At 43.6% G+C, this 23,814-nt stretch overlaps 1 protein-coding gene across 2 annotated transcripts in view; it reads right to left on the reverse strand.

Moving 5' to 3' along the window:
* Window positions 1-526: 526 nt before the first annotated feature.
* ADIPOR2 (adiponectin receptor 2) overlaps window positions 527-23,814 on the reverse strand; it is a 75,627-nt gene continuing 52,339 nt past the window's right edge. For both annotated transcript variants that reach the window (XM_019544565.1, XM_019544566.1), the window contains exons 3-8: window positions 10,770-10,889; window positions 9,306-9,477; window positions 7,235-7,421; window positions 5,662-5,849; window positions 4,264-4,457; window positions 527-3,256 (exon numbers count right to left, since the gene is read on the reverse strand). In XM_019544565.1, the coding sequence (XP_019400110.1) occupies window positions 3,125-3,256; window positions 4,264-4,457; window positions 5,662-5,849; window positions 7,235-7,421; window positions 9,306-9,477; window positions 10,770-10,889 (993 nt within the window). In that variant the 3' untranslated portion in view covers window positions 527-3,124. The remainder of the gene's footprint in view (window positions 3,257-4,263; window positions 4,458-5,661; window positions 5,850-7,234; window positions 7,422-9,305; window positions 9,478-10,769; window positions 10,890-23,814) is intronic.

Here is a 23,814-nt window from a genome sequence, read left to right on the forward strand (position 1 = left end):
ACTAAATGAAAGCTGCCCTAAGTGGGAGGTTTCAGCCCCCCTCTAGAGTCCTGCTTTGTTCACATCGTAGGCATGGAGATGGAACAACTAACAAATGTAAAAACTATATTTTAGTTCTAGCCTCCACTTACAAAGGCTCATCCCAGAGATGCATGGCAGCTGCCGTTCAGAAGAGTTTGGTGTTCTTGTTCACAATGGGGCTTAAAGAAATAAAACAATACTGAAATCTAATGAGTCACATTGGATTTGTACTTACTTTATTTAAATTGCACACAGATTGAAGGGCCGCTTTTTAGCGACATCCATTAGACCTCTCACCAGCATTTACCTCTTTTTCTGGTGTTTACCATTTACCTCCCAGCCTAGTTCCAAGCACTAATGAAATGTCTCCAGGCTTTGATTTGGCTTCTTGGCCAGCAGACCCATCAGTAATATAATGGCTAGTCAGCCATTAAGTGAGGGGAAGAAAGAAAAATGGACAACTCTTCCAATTCTGTACAGCGCAGGAATAAAGAGCCAAACCTAGTCAATATTCCATTTGGTTCTTTTATTAGCAGAAGTTAAGAATACAGCAAGTAATGAGATCCCATCTCACATGGAACCATCACCACAAGCCCCAACCATCAAAAACCCCAGAATGTGCTTCATTGCTTCCAACAGTAAGCAATTTAAAAAAGAAAATACTGAACAAGGCCACTATTTAATGGGGAAGGAAAGAAGCTGTAAGTCCTAACTATTCTATGGCAATAACCTGCACACAGAGCAAGCAAGCCTCTGACTGCTGAGAGTAAGGCATTCAGGCGCCAACCTGGGAAGAGTTCTCAGCAAGCACTACAGAAAAAAAGTGCACAGCTAGGCTGTTCTTTATTGGAACACACAAACTTTTTAGACAGAGGGAGGGACTGGCTGGGTTAAGAATAGCAGGTGGACTATTGTGTTTTTGTAATAGTTCTGTGCTGTGTAGGACCAGGTCACAATGTCCCTTCAGGGAGTGAGCATGGGATGAGCCAGGATGGAACCTGCCACTTCTGCTGGTATTGATACAGAGGTATGCCAAAGTGCTTTACAGAACAAGTCTGATTCTGATATGTACCACTGCTTTCCCAAGTGGCAGAGCATACGTGCTGCTAGGTAGCCCCATGAATCTCTCTTATAGGCTCCCATGCTGATTAGCCCTCTTTCAGGAAAGGTATTAAGTTAATACTGCTCTACTTCAGTTCAGCATGACATTAATGCATGACAAAAATGTTTCCTCCTGTCCTATGGTTGGCCAGTATGGTGATCCTACTGAGAACATGCCCTTCCTACAAGCTCCAATGCAGCACCTCCTTTATAGCCAGTCTTCAATTTTGACTTCCTTTTTATAGGAAATGTTGAGGAACAGTGCAAGTAATCAAGGCATCCCACTTCCAATCAACCCCATTAAGAAAAAATAACCCCTTAAAAACACATGCATTGATATCCTGGGATCCCAGAAATGCTTGTTAGTCAAATCTCTGCAATCCAAGTTTTTCACTTGCCAATTTGAACTTTCACCCTTAAAACATTATTTTGAACAGTGTTCTATTCCTATTGCTTTGTGAACCACAACATTTTAGGAGCCATTTAGCTCATCTAAGTATGAGGTAATTGCTTTGAATTTTCAGCAATTTGACATTCATTACATGAAACAGCTGACCCTTAAACTACAAGGGCCGTTTCATCTCAAGACTTAAGAAGATTCTCCAACAATCTGCCCTGGCTTCCGACTGAGGGCCAGAGGTCAAGCTACACCACCCTAACAGAGGGACTGGCATGTGTCTGCTCCAAAGTCATTTCATTTTTCTTCGAGTTAAAAAAGCCAACAGTTCCAGAACTGTGACTGTTACTGTGACTGGACCTGGAAAGTGGGCAGTGAGCAGGGTTTCTTGCAGATTTAAAAAGCCCACAAGACCCCACAAGCACAGGGAGCTCTGCACATGTGAAGGTGTTGCTCCTTTACCAGCAGCAGCCCATCCTTCACTCCATATCTTTGCTCCCACAGTCTACTAACCAGACAGCTGATAACTCTTTGACAAGTGTGACTCCTACATACTCAGACAAAAAAAAAAAATCCCACCAGAGCAGATCCATGAATGGTCACCAGAAAGCTAGCCAACAGAAACCTTTACACACAGACAGGCACCCATGGAGTCCATTTGTTTACTGTATCACACACTTTCCTATACCACTTTGCTTCACGTGGCAAGAACCCCTCAAATTAGGTTTTATGTCCATAATCCAAAAAACCCACAGAAGCCAAATAGCATAGAAGACAACTGTCCCATATAGCTGGACAGGGCTCAGATGTATTCCAGTTCCTTGAGTAGCTAAATTTACTAACACTGACTTCAATGAGAGCTTGATTAAAAGGTAGGCATCTGATCTTTTCCAACCTTTGTGCACATTACTGAGCCTGCTGCAACCCTTGTATAAATATTACTGAGCCTGCTCCAAATTCCAGCCAGAATCCCAGATTTCCTTGAAGCTGGCATATACTGGGCAGAGTCAGCAGGACCCACATGTCTCACTCCTGGGGATTTTACCTGGTCCTCTTGCACTTGTTTTGTGCAAAATTGAAACAGTGTGTGGTACTTGCAAGTTGCATTCTCTACAAAACCCTTTTCTCCCCAACCCCATTTGTTTAAAACATTTATATAAATTTTTTTTTATTTAAACACAAAGTTAGAAATCTTATTTACAATTTTTTTCTCCCAAAAGAGCATGATCTAAAATCAACCCCCCACCCCTTGAAGAGGCTATAAATCTTCTTATTCTAGATTTTAAAAAGAAAAAATGCTAAGCTGTCCCACCCATCTTCTACAAATAAATATGGCATTGAACAGAAGCCGATTTGGAAAGGGTCCTCTGTAGCTTGATCTGTAGATCCCAAGAATAAAGTTAGGGTTTAAGAATTTCCTGGTGTTCAAACTGATTCACACTCCATTGTTTGAGGTATACATTTCTTTGTTAGTCAGAATCCCCACAAAGCTTCTGTGCCCAAGTAGGCGAAGCTCAGATTCTTAGGTATTCACTTCACTAGCTAGTTAGCTTCAACCACACTTGTGGTCCCATTTTGGTTTTGACCCTGGACGGAAGCCGGGTTTTACTGCATCTGTTCCTCCTCTGTGCAGCCTCCTCCAACTGTGAAGCGGAACTCTTGAAGGTTCGACACACCATGGAAATGCACAAAGGCTCCAGCCACTACAAAGATGTGGAACAACTGATGGGAGTGGAACTGTGGAAACAAAACATCACCATTCAGATAGAAATATTTGGGGTTCCAATGCCACCCCTTTTTCTACACAGCCACATGTTAATGGCAGGCAGCAACAGGATCTTATCAACTTGCTGAGCTATGCAAAGTCTCATAAAACCCATTCTTATCTCATTAATTAGAGAAAGAAAGAGACAACCGTCTCCCCCGTCAGCCACACATGCTGCGAGCAGGGGAAGCATCTCCTTAGGTACAAGTACTAGGATTGCCTACTGTGCACTGACTGTGTTCCAATGTACTATAAACCATTCTGTCACATCCATCTTTAGTATCACACCAGGTCATTTCCCAGGACAAAGGCCTTAAATGTTTCTTAGACTCGTACTGATACAATGCCTGCTGGGCCTAGTGACATGGCCAGCCTTACACAAGTGGATAGGTACAGGAACTCTTCTAGTCCTGGGCATAATCTCACCAGTTGATTTTCAGAAAAGAACTGTCCTGGTTGTTCTCTACCACAGAGGAAGCTGGGCAGAAGTTGAGTAAACAAGTATTGGGGTCTTTTTTAATACTGAAGTCTGAAGTTTGGTAACTTCAAAATCTAGGATATAAGCAAGTGATGGAGAACATGATTTGAGTACAGCAGAATGGAAAGCATGAGGCAGTGAAACAACACGGTGTATTGTATTGAAGGAAGAAGTGCCAGTACAGGCAATGATCTTAGATAGCTGTTATGTGAAATATCAATTTACAGTCTCCCTGGAAAACTTGGGGAAGTGACAGGCACCTGTCAGAACCTTAGTGGAATGATACACTACCAGAGTATACCTTCAAAAGAAGGAATTCAACTAACAATACATTGTTGGCTTTCCAATAGTCTAGTACACTCATCTTGACCAGATAAGGAAGTCTCAAAGAGCAGCTTTTGCACCAGTTTTAGTTGCCAGAACTGGAGGAAAAAAAGCATAACAAGTACTCCAGCTCTCACCATAACAAGCTGATGTGCCAGTTTCTGAATCCAGACTCACCCAGATATCACACTTGCCAGGGAAGAATCTCTCTGGAATGCGAGCAGCATATAGCGCAGCACCAGTAATGTACAGACACGCCATTAGTGCCAGCCAGCCGATCTGCCCCATTGTGGCCGCCTTCAGTAGCCCCTCCGAGATGACAAAGTGCAGGGTGGGGATGACGCCACTAAGACCCAGACCCAGAAATACTCCTACAAAGCAAGGAAAATGGGGGAGTGTCAGGTTTGGTCATGGAAAGCAGCAGTGAACAGCAAAATCAATTTGAAGCAGAACATCCCACGCAAAACTTATGTTGTCAAACTGTTCGTGAATATGCAAAGGTCCTTTATACAGCAGTTAAATGATCAGCGGCTCCACTCACTATATAACGGGTTGTGTCTCACTTCGCTTTAGTGTCTCTACATCCAGGCAATGCATATGTCAATTTGAGGGTTAAAAATTCTTTAAGCAGATTAAAGCTCCTGGGCTGTAGATGGCGCCTAAATCCCAAAAAAGGCTCTTCTGCTACTGAAAGATCATGGTGGAGAGTGACAAGAAAATGGAAGTGACCAGTACAATACGCCATGCAGGCAATCCCAGGAATGAGCAAAGCAGCAGCAGCTGAGGCTAATCTCTCTCTAACTTGAGAGCAGACCTTTGCTGTTTGAAATAATACTGTTTTCTACAACTCTGAGATGTGGATAATAAAATGGGAAGTTACATCTGCCATATGGTTTGTTTCAAAGGTTGAATTCCTTACTGTGTTTGATAACTCAGCTTTCCCAGACATAAGAAACAGTACCTAGGAGCACACACCAGCTTGATACATCTAACAGATAGGAAACATTGACCGGTAAGAAATCTCGCTGACCTCAAAGTCTGCAGGTCTCCCCCAACTCACCACTTCAGAGTACTAAAGCGGCATTAATCACCAGCATTCTTCTTCACCCCAGTCAGAAGGACCAAGGGCACATGCAAACAACATACAAAACCTCTCAGGACAATTTTTCAGCTGCACTCAGGATTAGCTACAGTGTCTGCAGAGACTAGAAGCATATACAAATTCAGGACTAGAAGCATATACAAATTCAGAATGACCTTTCACTAAGATATATTTTGCAGAAAAGGATAAATGTCATTAGAGAAAGCTGCAAATACTTTTTGTATCTCTGCCATCCTGCCTGCTGCCCCTCCCCCCACCCCACCCCTTCAGATGCCCTTAATGTAGTACCCAGAGGGCCAAACTCAAAGCCAACACCTCTTATGGAAATATACCAAGTGCAGTGTCCACGAGTGGTGTTAATCATATTCCCAGACATAACTTGGCAGTGCGCACTTTCCTGATAGTCAGGGTCTGTAACGGTTCAATAAGAAGGACAGATGACAGTCAAGAAAAAAAATGGCTTAGATTCTTACCTGCCCGCACACCCCGGTACTGAGGGGTTGCAAACATGTCCCACTGAGAAACTATTATGGCTGCAATGCCCAAGACGCAAATCACAATCAAGTAGATGAAACAGGGCTGAGGGTTGCAGTAGAAGGAATAGTAGAGCCATGGAACAAAACTGCCCATAATGAGAAGTGCTATGCCAGAGTAATCCAGCCTAGAACAGGAGACAAAACATATCTGATATAGGACTACAAACCCCCAAAATTATTGTACCCAAGTGCTCCACTGCTTATATTAAGAGTCCATTTTCCCTTGCAAAACAGGGTTTTTCCTTTGCAGCAATTCTTGTTCAAGGAATGAATCACCTGTGGAGATCCTACCTCCTACTGCAGAATTCAACTGAATAGCCATGTAGTCAGTAAGACCATTTTGAATACTCAAGTATGTGCAGTTCTCCATGGCTGGTATTCCACAAACCAAAAGGTATGAAGCGTGCACCTAAGAGCCCTTCAGCTTTTCTTTTGAGGATGAGAAGGAATAGAGTAAAGACTTACAAGAAAGTTTTCCTCAAGCACAAGAAGCATCTGCTAATAAAACTTTGTTGGTCCAGCTATGCTACAGAGAGAGAATATGAACCTCCCAGATTTGTTGGAGTGGCTGGGAACAGACAAACCATAAAGGCTTTACTGACTGACCACCTAAGAAGTGATTTTTTTTGATTGCCATCAACTGAGGTGACTTCAAAACAAAAACGGTTTTTAGCACCGAGCCAGAGCAGGAGCAAAAAACATACCTCCTTTTTAGAACAAAGCTAGCCTGGTGATTAACAGCCAAGGTAAACCAAAATTTGAGAAAAAATGGAAAGGCAGAAAGCTATGTTAAGAAGCATCGGTAACTGCTTGAAGCAGCTTCAGAGGGAGAAAGGGAGGAGGAGCTGCTGTTCAGGGACATCCAGCAGCTGTTACACTCCAAGTGCTACAGGTGCACGATCCTACAGTGCAGGGGTGGCCAATCCATAGCACGCCAGTCACATGCAGCCTGTGTGGAGCATGTGGAAGATCACAGAGGCAGCAGGAAACTAACAAATAGGGCAAGGAGCAGAAAGCAGAGCAACAGATCAGGTAAGGCAAGGGGATAACAGTTGCACATGGTATGCCCTGCACACGCTTTGTGGCACATCTGCCAAAAAGGTTGGTTTCTACTTGAAGCGGAATTAATCTGGATGGTTTTGTTGCATCCAAATCACTACAGGCTTGTAACTGCTCCATGCCCACAATGTAACAGGTGCTGTGCAGCACAGAAGAGCAGCTCCTCCTCCCTTCTCCAAATTGCTTCAAGAGAGCAGTTTTATGCCCAAAGATTTAAAATCTAGCCTGCCTAAATATTTCACTTTTCACAGCCATCTTTCACACAAGGCTGAAAAATCTGATTTTGATAATTTTGGTACTCTTAGGGAATGCTGGGGCGGAGGGAACTGCACACAACCTCACTAACCAAAAGTCTCTCTGCTAGAAATGCAGCTCCTATAGCAGAGCTCAAATCCCAGTCACATGTTTCAACCCAACTGTTTTCTGCCTAACCTACATCTACAGTACTTACTTGGAGAAGAGCCGGGATACACCTTCTGAATGGCAGTAAACTGTGTGGAAGAGCCATGAGAAAGAAAGGCAGAGGATGGCTCCCAAGAAGAACAATCCCACAACCACTTTCTCTTGCACAGGTGCTACAAAGGACATGTTTGGTCGAAACATGTAGAAGATCCCCAGGCAGAGGAAGAACACGCAACCTGAGGTAGGGAAAAAAAATGAACACAGACACATGCACTTTGAAAGCTGTATTTTATGGAGCTAGGTTGAAAGAAATGGGGGAAAATGTCAAAGAAAGAGACCATCATAATACTACATTTCCACCAACTCTGATCCAGCCATGTATCTGACTACCACTTACGTGTTACAGATGTGTGCCTGTATACCCTTTACAAATACACCCTACTTTTATTTGTTTTAAGAGGTGTCTGGGATATGGTTCAGTACCTATCAATAGCATAGTAAGTCTGTTTTGCAGCTGATAATTTAATGGTAAGATAGCCTTGATGTCAGGTGAAATACCATCCACTGCTTCCTCCCCTCCACAGAAGAGTTTGGAAAGCAGATATTCTGGCCCTCTTAGAACATTCTCCCACATTCCCCAGACTGACATTCATTTGAAAAAACCCACCACCACCCAGAACTATCATCTCCCTAAACCAGGAGGACTAACTGATAGGCATCTTCATAGCCCAGTCTTAAAAGATCAGGCTCCCACCCTAACCTTTAAGACCCTGAAAAAATAAGCTTTCCTATTTGCTTAGCTGCCAGTGTCCAGGCAAATGGAAAGCAGCTTGAGCCGGAAGTGAAAACACTGTTGTTTCTGGTGTTCCAGGTACATCCAGGACCTTTTATGAGCTGCTGCAAGCAAGCTCAGCCCACTTAGTTCCACAGATCAGTAATCCTGCAAAATTTGCTGCTGTGGTACATTCTGAAGGTTAAATGGTTTGCCAAAGAATACAGCTGTGCACTCATCAGCTGGAGGAGCGTAATGCTGGTTTTGTCCTCCAGAGCTCGGCTGGAGGGTTGGTGGAATATGGTCACTGCAATGCCAATTTAAAGATTAAATTTGTGGTCAGTAAACTTCTACCCACAGCATGATAATGGAGCCCTAGGGGATAGGAGGAGGGTACTCAGCCCAAAGATACTTGGAAAGTTGCCTTTTTGCAAGGCTCATATTTCAGACGTTTCTAGCAGGGAAAGAGCAGTACCTGCATGAAGTCTGAGTGAAGCAAATGGACATTTTTTTGTATTGATATGTGGGAGCCTGAAGTTTGATTTTCTAGTCAGACACTCACTCCCAGTTTGACAGGGAATGGAAAAAAGTCTTGTAGAGACATCAAAAATTTCCAATGGAGGACGAGAGAGCTGTGCATCTTCCCAGCAAAATGCAGAATGGCACTAGCAGTTCTGACAACTGCATCCACTTCTCTTTGAAAGATATTGAAGTGCTACTACTTTAACACTCCCATAAAATGTTTCTTTACTCTGATATACAGTGCATACTGAGGAAAGCAGGTAAACTAAGTAAGTAAACCTTGTTCTGTCATTAAAAGAAACATTATTTAAACTACAACCAAACAGGAAAGCAACTACATTTGTCAGACAAAAGTGCATATGCTAAAAATATTCATGCTTTGTTCCCAAATCCTCCACACACAGTAGGAGTATTGCAAAGGTTTTTATTAGTATAATTAGAAAAATGGGGCAGGAAAAGGGAACATAGGACATCCTTCCCCCAATAAGTTTTTTGAAAGTTTGGAGTTTATTAAACGTTGGGGAATTCCCAAGGCAAGAAATATACTTTCAAGAAATGTATGGGCCACAGGGACAGGCGAGGTGGTATCTATCATTGGTGAGTTTGCAGCATCAGAAAAGGGAAAAAAAGAAGGAAAAAACCCAACCTCTGTCTTCCCTAAACTTTGGTGAAAGATTTTTAACAAATGATGCCTTCAACCCTATCCAGCATGTCACCACTGGAAGGATAATCCTGTCTAAACTCATCTGCAAGTAAAGTCCCCAACCCTTACAATAGGCAGAATAAAAGACCAGTAACTACAGACTTCATAGCATGATGGAAATACCTAGGAGATGTGTCCAGATGTTCCCCGTCTCTGTGTGTATTCTGAAGATACTCTTAAAGCAAGCTCGGAAGGATGGCATTGGTGGTCTATGTCCATGCAACAAATAGTCATTGTCTTTTAGCCAGTCAGGCAGAACATCATGGGGGATGACTCGCCATCGGCCCTCCCACACCTGTAAGTTAGAGATTGTAGATAGAATGTCAAGTAATGTGATCTCTTTCCAGAATTGCCAGCCCAAGCAGGAAGCCAACTGGCCATTTCCAACCCTGTTGTAGTCTCTCCTGCAGGTGCACCTACTCAGGCAGAAGGTCCCCAAGGAAAACAACTGTACTTGTAGCTGCTCTTCAGCTACACTTCAGCATAGCACAGAACAAGATGCATATCTTAAAGTTGGTTTTATTGCCAGCCCTGCCGGGTATTAGGGTTTTGTGGGAAGCTCCATCTACAGATACCACCTTCCTTGGATCTGCCTGCCTGGCTGGGGAGGATGAGGCAGAGAAGCTTGTCGGAACTAAGAGAATCGTGTCATTTTGAAAAATTTTAAACTGCTGGATTCACATTTCCATCTTGACAGTGAGAGTAGAAAATGTTAAAAGCCTGGCTGTCCTGTCATTTTCCTTTGAAAAGGCAACAATTCTTACACTTAGCCAGCTCAGGCAAGAACCCTAAAAGATGCTTTTTATTTAAATTTTTGCTGTTCTGCTCTGCTGCTCACTGAATCTGCATGATTCTGTGACAATCCCATTCTAGAGAAAGCACAAAAGAAGTTTTCAGACAGGTTCTTGAAGGTGTGTAGGGAGGGATATGCAATCCTGAGTCAAACAGCGACAAATAGGAATTTGTCGAATCAACAGCAACACCCACCCACCAGTACAGCCTCATTATATCAAACTGCCATGGGACTGGAAGAAAAAGTTAATTAAAATAGGGTGTTTAGTACACTTGTGTTAGCAAATTTCTGCATCATCACAGGGGGCGGATAGGATGCGTTTTTCTCGGGATCGTTAAAAACAGGTCTGTTATGATTTGTTATAAAACACAGTTGTTTGGTTTATTAGGGGCAGCTCTCCTGTCAACCCCAAATCCAGGTTGTCCATCAGGCTAACACAGACTGGGCCCTACAGCTTTAAGAGAAGTGAGTCTAGGCCAGTGCTATTTACATAACATAACTACTCTTCTGTTTAGGTAGCAGACTAACCCTATCCTTCTATGGAGACAAATGGCACTATAGACTTGCAAATGTTTGCTTCCAAAGAAGCCTGGAAAAAACTGACCTTGTAAATGAAAGTGCCGTGAACTGGAAACACTGGATGCAGAGTGCTATTACTCTGTGTGTACTCACAGATGTTCCCCAAAAGGGAGGCTCCCCAGTCATGCCATCAGCTTTAGCATGTCATCCCTATTGTCCCATGCTTAACATTGTGTTTATTTATGGCAGAAGGTGATCCACAACAACCACATTACCTTGCACACAAATTCCTCCATTTTCTCCATGGCATGGTGGGCTTGTAAAAGAGGGGACATGCCCATGAACCCTTCATCTTCCTGAGGTGGTTCATCATTGCAACTGAAATCCTCACAGCTCTAAAAGAAGAAAAAAAGAAGTCATATAGAAACAGACAGTGAAAGGCAGCCTATTTTGCTCATCACACAAGCTAGAAACTGAGACTTTCTACTTTACCACACAGAGAAGTCAAGGAGTTTGAGACAAGAAATAATTGTATACAAGTCCCATCTTTGAGACAGACTTGGATTCTTTTTTAGATGTTCCCCAGGGTGAAGGAAGCAAGCACAAGAGTCTGGAAAAACAGTGCTATTGTATAAATTTGTGCATTTCACTAGAAGCACAAAACAAGATATCAAGCTATGTAGCCCAGTCCCCTACCCTATCTTTCAGTCCCTCTAGGTCCCCATCTTCATGCCACACAAAGTTTGGAATTCTGGTAGCCCAGGATAAGCCAATATGAGCTGCAGTCAACCTCCATGTGAAGTTTCAAGTCTTTTGCTTCAGACATCAGTACAGGTTAGGTAAACTTAGTTTTCACTCTGCTGTTTAGTTGCAAATTATGACTGCTGGACTGTTCTATAAAACTGTATTGGCTTGTTCACATCTGCTGAACTTCAAGATGCTCCCATAAGAACCTCGGCCATCCTGAATCTGGACACTAGTCCAAGTATTGAAGAAAACAGGGGTCCATTAAGGAAAGGAACCAAACCGTCTGACAGCGCTCTTGGCAAGATGCAAATATTAGTCACAGGAAACACTGGATCCCCAGAGGCCATGGGTAAGAGGTAAGTGCAAGCAGAAAAACAAGGAGTCTGAACTTTCAATTAGTAAAAAAATATCCTTCTATGTACTCTCAGACATAAAAAGGAGAAAGGCATCAGCAATAGCAATATTCTGTCACATTATAATTAGGAAGAGATTATAGACACACAGCAAATTAGATACATTTTGGCTTTCCAATTTCAGAAAATAATGATACGGGTCATTAAGAGTCTGGTTTGCTTATTACAAATCCTCTGTACCATCAGGGACTCTACTTCCAAGGTAACAGTCTAGAGACAGAAAGGAAAAAAAAAAACAAAAGATAACCCTCACACCACTCACTGCTTAGTAGGAGGTAAAGCAAAAGAAGCTAAACCTTTTGTGTCCTTCAGGCATTACTAAGAAAGCTACAGAGATTTCTTGCCCCAAGGCTAACGATCCGCGACTGCGTTACTGATATCCAATTTTGATTTTGTGTCTTGAAGTAATGAACAGCAGGGCCGCAAGAAACACTGTTTCGTTTCGGTGTCCATTTTGCCATTTTGAACGGACAGTGTTTCGGTTCCCTGTTTCATTTAGTTCTGAAACTGTCCCGTTCTGGTTCGTCAAAACTGTTTCGCTGTTTCAACTCGTTTCGCCCATAGGCTATAATGGGGAATCATGAAAATGCCTAAAATGTTGTCATTTGTTGCCTGATTCAGATGTAAATTGCAGAAATGATAGCCCCTTCTGAGGGCATGAAGCCTGCTAAGTTTCAAGGAGACAGGTGAAGAGGTTTTTCAGAAACTGCGCCTCAAAGTCTTGAAAGCAAAATTTCCTGGCAGTGGCAACCTCCTGTCATCTGGCATGCAGATTTGGGAGCTCGCACCCCCGGGAGGGTTTCAGGGCTGTGCTGGACTCCTCCCAGGGGTGTGGGACCCTGGATCTGTGCCAGATAACAGGAGGCTACTGCTGCTGCCTGGGACCTGCGCTGGGCGCAGTCCGCAGTAGCACTGGGGAAGACAGATGCTGCCACTGGCCCCAGGCAGCAGGAGCAGCAGAATCCTGTCATCTGACCACAGATCCAGGGACCCGCAACCCTGGGAGGGCTGTGGGGCTATGCCAGACTCCTCCCAGGGGCGGGGGGGGGGGGGGGGGTGCGCTGGATGACAGGAGGCTGCCACTGCCACCTGGGACTGGCACTAGGTGCAGCCTGTGCCCAGCACCAGACTCCATAGAGCTCAGCCCAGCAGCAGGAGGCAGAGTGCAGCCCTGTCTCTACCCACCTCTTGCCACTAGGCTACACTCCAATCAGCTCTCCCAGCCCCATGGAGCTCAGCCTGGCAGCAGGAGGCAGAGTGCAGTGCCAGCTCTGTCTGCCTCCCGGCTGCGCTTCATGGGGCTGGCAGAGCCAATGGGAGCGCAGCTCAGGAGGTGGGAGGCAGACAGAGCTGGTGCTGCACTCTGATCTGCTCCACCAGCCCCACAAAGTGCAGCCTGGTGGTGGAAGGCAGGCAGAGCCAGCGCTGCGCTTCATGGGGCTGGTGGAGCCGACTGGAGCACAGCCTGTTATTCTACATCATGTTGTTGCCTTTTAAACATCATTGATAAGACTAATTGAAAAAACTCCATAACCCCCATTCGTCCAGCATTTTCCAGCTCTAGACTGTTTTCAGAACTCTACAAGTTTTCAGCTTATGACAGGCCATGCACCAACAGTCTTCACCCAAAGCTGTATGAAGCAGTATATTAATTCCATACTCCTACTTGCTTATACAGGGAGTACAGCGGATGTTATAGCTACAGTACTGCACTGAGGGACCCTCTCCTTTTGGCTGTCTACCCTAACTTAATTCAGTCACTTTTCTCTAGAATACAGTCCTCAATCCTGTGAAATTCCTCACATTTGGCTGTACTGAGAAGTTGCTTAATTGTATCCAGTTTACAACAGGACCTAAAAATCATTCTGTATAAAAGAGCTGGTGTTTTTTCATTGACAATTTCACCTGCAATGATCCCGTATTTTCTTCTAGATCATTAATAAAATTACCTTCAGGCTGAGCTTCAGCCACTGGAGGACAATATTTGATACACCCTCACACCTGAGGATCTCTCTGCCAATTACATTTTGAAAGCCATCTATTAAAACAGTGGTGGGTCATTTGCAACATATGTCACAAATAGCAAGGGCAGCCTGTGAGGAACATGCACTAGATAGGGGAGAGGACAGGCATCACAGCAACAGTTAGGGCAGGAAACAGCAGATTGGGCAGAAGAAGCAGATCAGGGTGGCACACAGGGACAGTGTGGAGCTAATTTGTGATACACCTGCCAACAAGGTTTGCCCCCACTGCATTAAACAATTTAGTGCATTTAAACATCATGTTAATTGCCTTCACTTTTCCATATCTACTGCTGGAATAGGAAGTATATACTTGAATACAAGATGAGGTTCCTGTCCCTCCTTCCCCTCTCCATCCCCGCAACTGGCACAGGGGGAAAAAAAGCATACAAGGAAATTTCACTAAAAACATTGCCTATCATTAAGCTGCTGCCAAAAGCAGCATGTGCTCATTGATGGAAACCAACTATGAAGTTGATTAAATGCAGCCAAGACTGACCATGACTGCAAAACACGTGGCCCACATTAGGCAAACATGCTACCACAAGAATAGATTAGCATAGCCCATCTGAATAAGACATAAGAAAAGCCCATTAAGCACAGTCCCCCTCACCATCATCTCTATTCCAAGTCAAGGTGAGACAACACTGTGTACAGCTCACGCAGAACCTCTATTGCCCCTTCTCAGCCTGACGGACATGATTAGTGGTGCCCCACCCTCCAGGAGATGAAGCCAGACCAGGTTGCCCTGTGCCTCATCTGCAGATACATTTTTGGAGCATCCCTGGACTTGTGACAAGAACACCCAGTTCCAGTCCTGGAGGAGGCGCCAATTAGCACATGGCTCCTTTGTGCTGGTATCTGGAACACACACACACACACACACACACACACACACACACAGAGCAGTACTGAGCTGTGGCTTGAAATCCTGTGGACTCTGGTGAGGCCCAGTCCAAAGAACTGTGCAGTAAATCAGAAGCCTTTGGCTTTGAACTAATATCTCGACTTGCAATTAGCACACAGCAATAAACTATGGTGTAGTTTGTGCCAGAGTTTACTGTTCCCAGGTGCTGCGCTGGTATCTGGGACCACAGCATGTTGAGCTGGGGTGAAGCAGCCCGCAACTGGCAGAAGACCCAGGGGGTGAGTCAGCTGCCAGCCCAGAGCGGTACTGCCCTGGCTCAGCATGCTGCAGAAGCGCTGCCTGGGGTATGAAGGTATTTCAGTGTAGGGCCAGCTCCTGGCAACCCCTGCTCTGTAGCATCCTCACTCCCCAAACAGCCTCAGTCAGCATCTACACATGCACTTTCATGCACTGAACTCTGCCGTAGGATAGTACTTGTCCTAGACAGTACTATCCTACAATGGAGTTAATTAATTTACTGCACCTTAATAGGGCTGCATGTGTAGACAGTGACACTTTACTGCAGAGCTAATTTGTCAACTCTGCAGTAAAGAGCACATGTATCACAAACTGAGTGCTCCTGCATGAGAAGGTGTCAAACTGCTGCTCAAGTGTGTTTATGACATACCTGTATTAAAACTTGCAGCAGTTTCAAAGAAAAAAAAAGGGAACATGCATCAATTCTGGATAAACCAAGTACATAGGTACTACATGCAAATTGCTACAGCCAAGTTTAATTTCAAGCTAATTGTTTTCAAGTTTGCTCCTCACTTTCATGTGCTCAGGAAGAGCAGGGTTTGACAGTAAGGAGACAAGGAAGGTGCTGTCAAGGGAAAACATTGAAGGGAAGCAGAGAGCAAAGGCCCTACCTCCCCCACAGATTTGTTCTCCCTGCTATATGGAAACAAACTCAAAGCAAACCTCTTAGAATTAGGTTCTATATATGGAAAATTTATAAATTTGTTATAATTTTCCAGGCATAGAATCTAATTATTGGGGGGTCATCTTCTATTTGAGTGAATATGATGCATCATATCCAACTTCATTTCAAATTTACAATATAAATATTTAGCCAATTTTCAGACTGTTTTTTTTTGTACCGACAAATTTTCTAACTCCCTCAGGTAATAAACCTAAATATAGACGTTTCCTCCCCTCCCCTCCATACATGTAAATGCATATTTCTTCAAGACCCAGACTTACTTCTCACTACAATATTCTGCACAATAAAATTCAATAAAAGTAGTGCCAAGTTTCTTATGGTAGAGATAGTAAGAATTGACAAAACAAGCCTGTGGAGGCAAGGCATCATTAGATGCCACACAAACAAGCTAAATTTCTGCCTTTCCATTTAATTTACTTCACACTTTTGTTCAGTAGACTGACTACACAGAGCCCACAAATATGCTAAGGAGCAAAAAGAATCATGCACTTCTATCGCATGTTGCCAGGAAACACTAAATTGATAAAGGCCAAGGTCTATGATGTACAGAACTAGAGAGTATATTGCTGCCTGCTCAACTCTGCTGTTGTTATCAGGACCCCAACTTAGCTCTCCAATGGGGAAGCTAGGACCTTCCCATAACACTGGATTGTATCAACAGAAACATCATTTTTCAAATCCAGGGAAGTGATCTTTCTACTCTATTTGGCACTGATGATGACTCACCTAGAGTACAATGTCCAGTTTTTGGTATCACGCCTCAAGAAGAACAGGTGACAGTCCAGTGCAAAGCAACAAAAACAATTAGAGGCCTGGGAAACCCAATTTATGAAGAAAGACTTAAAGAAATAGGACTATTCTGTCAAAGAAGACTGAGGGAGAGCCTCGGTAAGTCTTCAAATACCTCAGACAATTACAGAGAATGGAGATGGCCTTTTCTCTAAAGCAAGAGTGGACTTGACTAGGAACAGTGGTCTGAAGTTGTAACAGGTGTAATTTAGGTTGGTTATCAAGAAGAACTCTCTCACTAAAAGGGTGATTACATGTCAGAACAGGCTACCCAGAGAAGTGGTTGACTCTCCATCTTTGAAAACTTTTAAAAGCAGCTTAGGCAGACACTTGACTACCATGTTTTAGGAGATTAGAAAAGATGACCTCCTGAGGTCCCTTCCAGCTCTACAACTTTTCTAGGATTTTTCCACTTCTCCCATGACTGTGAAGACCCAACAAGCACAGAACAAAATTTAGAGTAGGCAAGTGTTAAAATGTGAGAATTAGTTCTACCTGCATGTCAAAGACCAACTGCAGATGCTAGAGGATACAGCAAGAGTGAAACTGTTCCTTTAAATGTACTAGGGCAAGACTAGCATGTTATTAGCTTCTGCATACATGTTCAAACACCTAGATTTGGGGGCAGGGATTGGTGAAGCTGGAGAATCAGTGCTGACCTAGATAGGTTATGGTGAACAACTAGTTCTATAAATGCTCATCTAAATCCTAAACCTGGAACAATCATCAGTACACTTATAGGGCATTCAACCAAAAATACCTAGCATTGCTGTGGACAACTGGAGAGGCCAATTAGCCTTTAGACACTTTAAAAAAAAGAAGAAAAAAAAAAAAAAAAGGTATTATCATGTCTGTTTGACAAGGCCTTGCTGCTGTTTAACAAGGTTTTTGTTGCAACCAACACTTTGCAGCTCAGTGTATAGACACACAAATCTGAAGAGCTGGCATCTAATATGGTATTAAAAGAGATCTGATTTTGGAACCGACAGCTGAGTTATTTGAAACATATGAATTCAGGATGCTGTCTCCTTCCATTCATTTGGTTGGATTTCACAAGTATGCAGCTAAGCTAAGAGTCTTCGGTCTTCTATGTTGTAAGCAACAACGACTTTTGTAGACTTGTATTATCCAGGATGATTAGATCTTTAATTCAGTGTAAGAATCACTAAAATCTTGTTTCCTTCTGCTACGAACTGTGGCCTTATCTGCAAGACTATGTTATGTTCTTAGCTTCTTGCTCAAATACAAGTGCCACTCATGACTACCATATAGTTAGCAAATTTGTAAATAACTTTGGGCAGAGTTGTAGACATTATGGAGGACAGAATCAGGGTTGACCTTGATTGAACTTGTCCTACATGAATTTTGTTTGATAAACTGAAAAATGGTCCAAAGTTAAAGTCTTGCACTTCAGACAGACCAATCAAAAACAAAAATACAAACCGAGGAATGACTGCCTAGGCTACACCACGGAAGAAAGTGACCCGAAGGTTATAATGGACTGCAAGTTAAAAAAGTTAGTGTGCTCGTATTAGAAAATAAGTCAATCGTGCACTGGGTTATATTAACAGGAGTGTTACCCACAAGGGTGGATGTCCCGTTTTGGGCACTGTACATAAAAAGGATGTAGACCAGGATGCCAAATAAATGCAGGTCTCAGGCTTGTCCCTGCTTGGCCAATCCCAGACCTCTACTGCCTATACCTCTGCAAGGAGGTAAGCACTGTAATATGTAAATTAGTTTTTGAAATGGAGTGCCACTCAATTCACACAAGTTATGGAGGGGTGTTGGGTCCAAAAGGTAGAGAACCACTGATACAGATGAACTGGCAAGAATCCAGCAGAGTAACAAAAATGAAAGGTCTAGGAACCATACATTTAAAAAAATTGGAAGAACTGGGATCATTTAGTCTGGAGAAGAAAGGCTGAAAGAGGAAATTTTATCATCTTTAAAATACGTGATTACCTTTCTCTTTATAACCATCCTTCAATTGTTCTGTGTCTGCAGGGCACAGGACAAGCAGTCAGAGTCTTAAACTGTCACTTATAGTAAGCATTTCCTAATATTCAGCCTAAGAACAGTTAAGAACAGGAAAGGCTGTGGTTTCTCTACTCTTGAAACTTAAGAGTAAATTAGAGAAACACTTGGATGAGATGGTTTGGACAGCAATAGTTCTGCCTTGAGCAGGGGGTGGTTGACCTAGATGACCTCCTGAGATCCCTCCCAGCCTTATTTTTCCAAGATTCTTTTGAGTGACTCTAGCAAGTCCCATGCTGGCAATACCTCTTACCAGCTGGCCTTTCAGGGAATGAGGCAAGTGATGGCAAGCAGTATAATCCAAGTTCCCTTTTTAAAGCTTATTACACATTTCTCAGAGGTTCTTCAGCTTATGTACTTTGGGATAAACAAACAGTATTTTTTCCATGTAACAACAACAACTCCTCCAAGAAGTTTCCTTCAGGATTCAGCTACACAGGGTGCTGTTCTGAAGTAGCTACTGCACTTTAAGTTTATACCTTTTGTTCAACTAAACAACTTTTCAAATGTAGACAAGCTCCAACCCCAAAATAAGCCAGTTTTATGCATGTTCCAGTGCTGGGGTTGTGCTGCAATAAAGAGCTGTCACAGGACCCAAAAGAAAAAAAGATTTTTGTTAGTGCCATGCCAAAATCCCTTTCAGCTTGGCTGCTGGCCAGCATGTACTGAATGCCTACAGCCCCGGGAATTTCAGTATGTCACTTCTTACACCCCCGCCCCATATAAACTCTGAAGCAGTTTTGTGAAGCTGGTTGAGGGCAATTGCTTCTTGGCACTCATTAAAGAAATAAGCACCAACATTCGAGCACTTGTTTAGGACACTCAGTTGCAGGGTCAGTTGGATTTTGGCCTTAGCAAATGTGTCAACATCCCTTTATTAGAACCATCCCCCTTATGACTTCAGCTGAAAGAGGGTTTTGTTTGTTGCACATGCATGATGAGCTACTGATCTGTTTGTCCATGTTAAATACCGACAGAGACAGGAGATCCCTAGCGCGTGTATCTGCATGTATTCCACACCAAAAGGTCTGTGAAAATTGCACCTGCTATTGAAGAGTCTCTCGCACCCTTTTCCACTGCTTTTGTCAATTTGCTAATCCGCAAAGCAACAGCATGAAAAGGCAGGCTGGTTAGCACTGGACTTGCAAAGAAAGCTGGCTCATCCCATCATGTTAGGGTTCAGTAATAGTCTAAACTAAGCAATCTTAAAAGTTTATTTAGGGAAAATGCGAACAGCCCACAAGTGCCACATCTTGTTCCTCCTAGCATCACCAGCTTGGAAATACTGCCTCAAGTCACTTCACCCAGTATGTTCTCCTGAAGACAGGTACAATCCCCAGGAGAATAAGAGGCATGTGGCTTTGGAATATACTTTTGCACAGAAAAACATCTGAATCAACCAGTGATAAACAACTATCCCCACCTCCCAAGCACAGAATGGGACAGTTACAAAACCACCTGACGGACACGGAACAAAGCACCATGCCAACTGTAAAGTAGCTTCCAGATTTAAAATAAATAACCCCACAAGGAAAACAAACAAGGAAAAACAAAACCAAACAAATGAAAAAGAGCAGCCAAGGCTGAGTTTTACCCACCTATATAAGCAGCTATACCACTTCAAAACTTTCCCTACTAAATACCAATCTTTTTTTCCTCCTTTAGAGCAATAGATAAGAACAACACACAATTCTGGCAGTTATCTGGATGGGATGCTGCCTAGTCAAGATTAAGAAGTTCACTTATTTTTCTTCCTCTTCAGTGCATAGTCTCAAGTTTTGGAACTGCATGCAAGCTCACAGGCTATTCCCTTTCCACTTCAAAGGTGTGCCAGCTGCCTCAAAAGATTTGGGATGTAAACCTGCAATCATCATAGATTAAAACTCTCTTATATTATGGAAGGACCTAATGCCCCATCGAGCCAAGCACTGTAAAACATATATTTTTTAAATAATAATAAAGCTTAATGTCCCAAACACTTCACGATTAAAACAAAAAAAGGAGGGAAGGCAGCAAATCAGGTGAGATTTTAAAAAGTTAAGAGCAAGACATCCTGGAAAGCTAGGGTGAAGGGTAGGACTGGAAATTAAGTTTGTTTGAACAGAGTGAAAACTCACAAACAATCCTGGCTCCTGCAGGCTCTGAGCAGGAATGAGAGATTCTAAGTCTTAAGTTTTGCTGTAATGCACACATATGGAAAAGCTGTTTATGAAATGTAAGGTTACTGGCAGCGAGAACTTCCAGCAGAAATTTTTCTGGAGGTCTTACCTAAAACTATTCCTTACCTTGAAACTAGTCAAAAAACTTTTTTTAGGATTTAGATTCCTTTTTCCTTCCCTATCCAAACCCTTTGTGCTTTAAGCCCCAAAGAGACTCTTACACCAAGACACTGACACTACTACATTTTTCATAAGACAAACAAGTTGCATCATGGAATCGTAGCACTCCTCCTCCTCCTTAAGAAGCAGTCTAGCTGCACATCTGGCAAATCTTCCATCCACTTACAAAAAGTGGTCAAGTGCTCTGAATTCCCCTCACCAACACAGGACATCAAATCCTTGAGAGCAATACTCCTCCATTTCATAGGCACTTTCATGCCACACATTTGCAAATGCAGAGCGCAACTCAACCACAAGAAAGAAAACATCATTCAATAGTACAAAAGATTGTGACGGCTAGAATAAATGTGAAGAAAATGGTTCTTTTGTTTACCTCCTGTCACTGAAGGATTAAAGTAGAAAAGGAAAGAGTCAAGCACAGGTTTTCAGGGCTGTATAAAAAGCCCATTCATCAGGTTATAAAGAGTCACATGCATTTGATTGTGTCAGTTCGACAAAGCCACAGTAAGAGGCATTTCTTTGGGAGATATCACTGCCTGAAGTACAGAAGGGGAACAAAGGACAATCCAGATACACAAACACTAAAGGGAGAAAAACATGCTGTCATGGAAGCCATGCATTCCAACATGATGTGGAAGAGGGAAACACCTAATGATAACAGATCCTTCACCCACCCACCCGAAAAAGGGAAGGTAACTTTCACAAGAAAAAGATTAGAGGTGTAGGTTGTAACTGTGGTGGTCTAAGGACATAGGCACACAAGGTTCTTTGGGTAACTCTGGTATCTTTTATTAGACCAAATTCAATTTGTCCAGTCCAGCTCCCATCATAGTCATGAACCTTTAACACTACTTAACATTAAGATACACCATCAACTCTACAAAAGCAAAAACAACAACAAAATTAATGCTGAACTTTATCTGCTATTATTAAGAAAGATAAACAGCTCCTCTAAAAAGGTTCAGGACTGTACACATGGCCTGAATGAATAGGTTCAGGTATAAGAAGCCATGAAGGTTACAACAGTGACACAAGGTTTTAATATTTGTTTGTGCCACTATTACAAAAGCTGAACAAGTCCTTGGTGTGCATACACATAAATACTTTATTGGAATTATTTATAAACATGTTAGGCAGGTTCTTCCCTGGTCAAATTTTAGCATCACATGTATTAAAACTATGGCCATATTTTACCAAAGTGGCATTTTAACATTGTATTTTATAGATGCGTGTTTGTAAAGTCAGATGCCTGAGACTTCTGCAGCTGGCACTATGGTAAGAAAACAGTTTAATGCTGAAGTCAAGGTTGCTTTAAAACAAATAAACAAAAAAACCAGGATGTTTAATATTAAAAGAGGACCAATGTATTTGGCTGCCAGGATTAGGCATGACTACTATACCAAGAGCAGCATATGGTGATTTAAGGAGTAGTACTTCTAGCTTTAACAGCATAAATTTCTGCATTTCCTGAATTTAATGGTTCTCTAGATCCAAAACCTTTTAAAAATCAAGTCAAACTGTACCACCAAGTCCTAGGGCTCCACGACCTATTTTTATTAGAGTAGGAGTGGCCAGCATACATAAGCTAAGGAAAGGGAATGGTTTTCAAAAGAAATTTTGAAACGAGTTTGATATCAAATGAGTCTTAGAAGGTAAAGACAGACAAGCCTGATTAACAGGCACAGTTCTACTGAGCAGGAAAAGGCAAAACAATACATACTTCAAAACTAATAGGGGGAGCTGGGGAAATCACTGAGCTAGATCTAAATTCAGAAAGAAGATGGGGACCTTGAGGCTAAAAAAGGGTGAAAACTACTGGTACCACTTAAGGCAGAAACACAACTTCACTCTGCTGTGCCATGCTCTCTCCATTGCCTGCCTGCCCTCCCGGCCCCTAGTTTGTATCTCAGGGGTCAAGGGCAACCCCCACTGCTGAGGCCGCCCTTACACAAACACACGCACTGACTGCCCCAAACAATACCACCTTACAGCTCTGGGAGCATGGAAGGAGTGGAGGGGGAAGTCAGGCTGAAAAACACAACTCCGTGCATCCACTGACTCACAGCAGAGCGTGCTGCTGGGAGCATGGTGTAGGGCTGGCACGGGGGCTGCTTGAGGCAGGGAAGGGCAGGGGAAGGTAGCACCAGTGGTAACAGTTTCCAGAAAAGTAGCTGCAAGCACTGCTGGAGTAGCTGGGGCAGGTACAGGAAGCCAAAACAGAGGAGGAGAGCATTTATGTCCTCACACAGGGACAGGATGCCATGGCACCCCAAGCTGCCACAGCACTCCAGTTGAGAATCACTAGGACAGACTATTCTCTGTGGCCTCAGAAGACAAAACCAGGAACAATGGCCTCAAACTGCAGCAGAGGAAATTTAGGTTAGACATAGGAAGAACTCTCTCACTATGGACGTGTCCAGAAGTGTGTGGACGTTTGGTTCCCCAGGGACATGTAGTGGCAGCACACCTTGCACCGCTGCTTCTTGTCCCTGGGGAACACGTGTGGCACACATACTTTGACATATGACAAGTTACCCCAGGTGGGGTAGGGGAAGCTGGCACCATGCTGGCCCTAGCAGCCTTACCTGGGGTCCCGGGGGCCTCCCAGTACTGCAGCCACAGCGATTCTGCTGCGTGAAGCCTGGGTCTAGGCAGCCAGCTCCACTTTTCAGCAGCATGTACTAGCCAAGCATGCGTTGCTCCATGTTTTTTTGTGGGGTTTGTTTTTTTTTTGACCCCTAGGGCTGGCAGGACCCAGCTGGGCGTGGTGCACAGTCCCTGTGCACTGCGCTGGGTCCTGCCGCCGTGGCAATGGGCCAGGCAGGCAGAGGGGCCCCAAGGGCAGCAGGACCTGGCTGAGCGCGGCACACATGTGCCATGCCCAGTCCTGCCACCGTGGGCCCAGCCCGGCCAGGCAGCAGATGGGTCACAGGGCCGGCAGGACCCTGCTTGGCTCACAACGGGGTCCCCACGCACCACACTGGGTCCTGCCTCTGCCCCACTGTGCTTGTGGGGAGGTGACATGTGGCAGTACCTGAGCCAGCCCCATGTGGCTCGCTAGTCCAGCTTTGCACTGGAGCGGGTCACACGGCTCCAGGAGGCACGGCTCCTGTGCGCACCTCCT

The sequence above is a fragment of the Crocodylus porosus genome, unplaced genomic scaffold (genome assembly GCF_001723895.1).
Source record: "Crocodylus porosus isolate Cpor-Errol unplaced genomic scaffold, CroPor_comp1, whole genome shotgun sequence".
Taxonomy (NCBI): Eukaryota; Metazoa; Chordata; order Crocodylia; family Crocodylidae; genus Crocodylus; species Crocodylus porosus.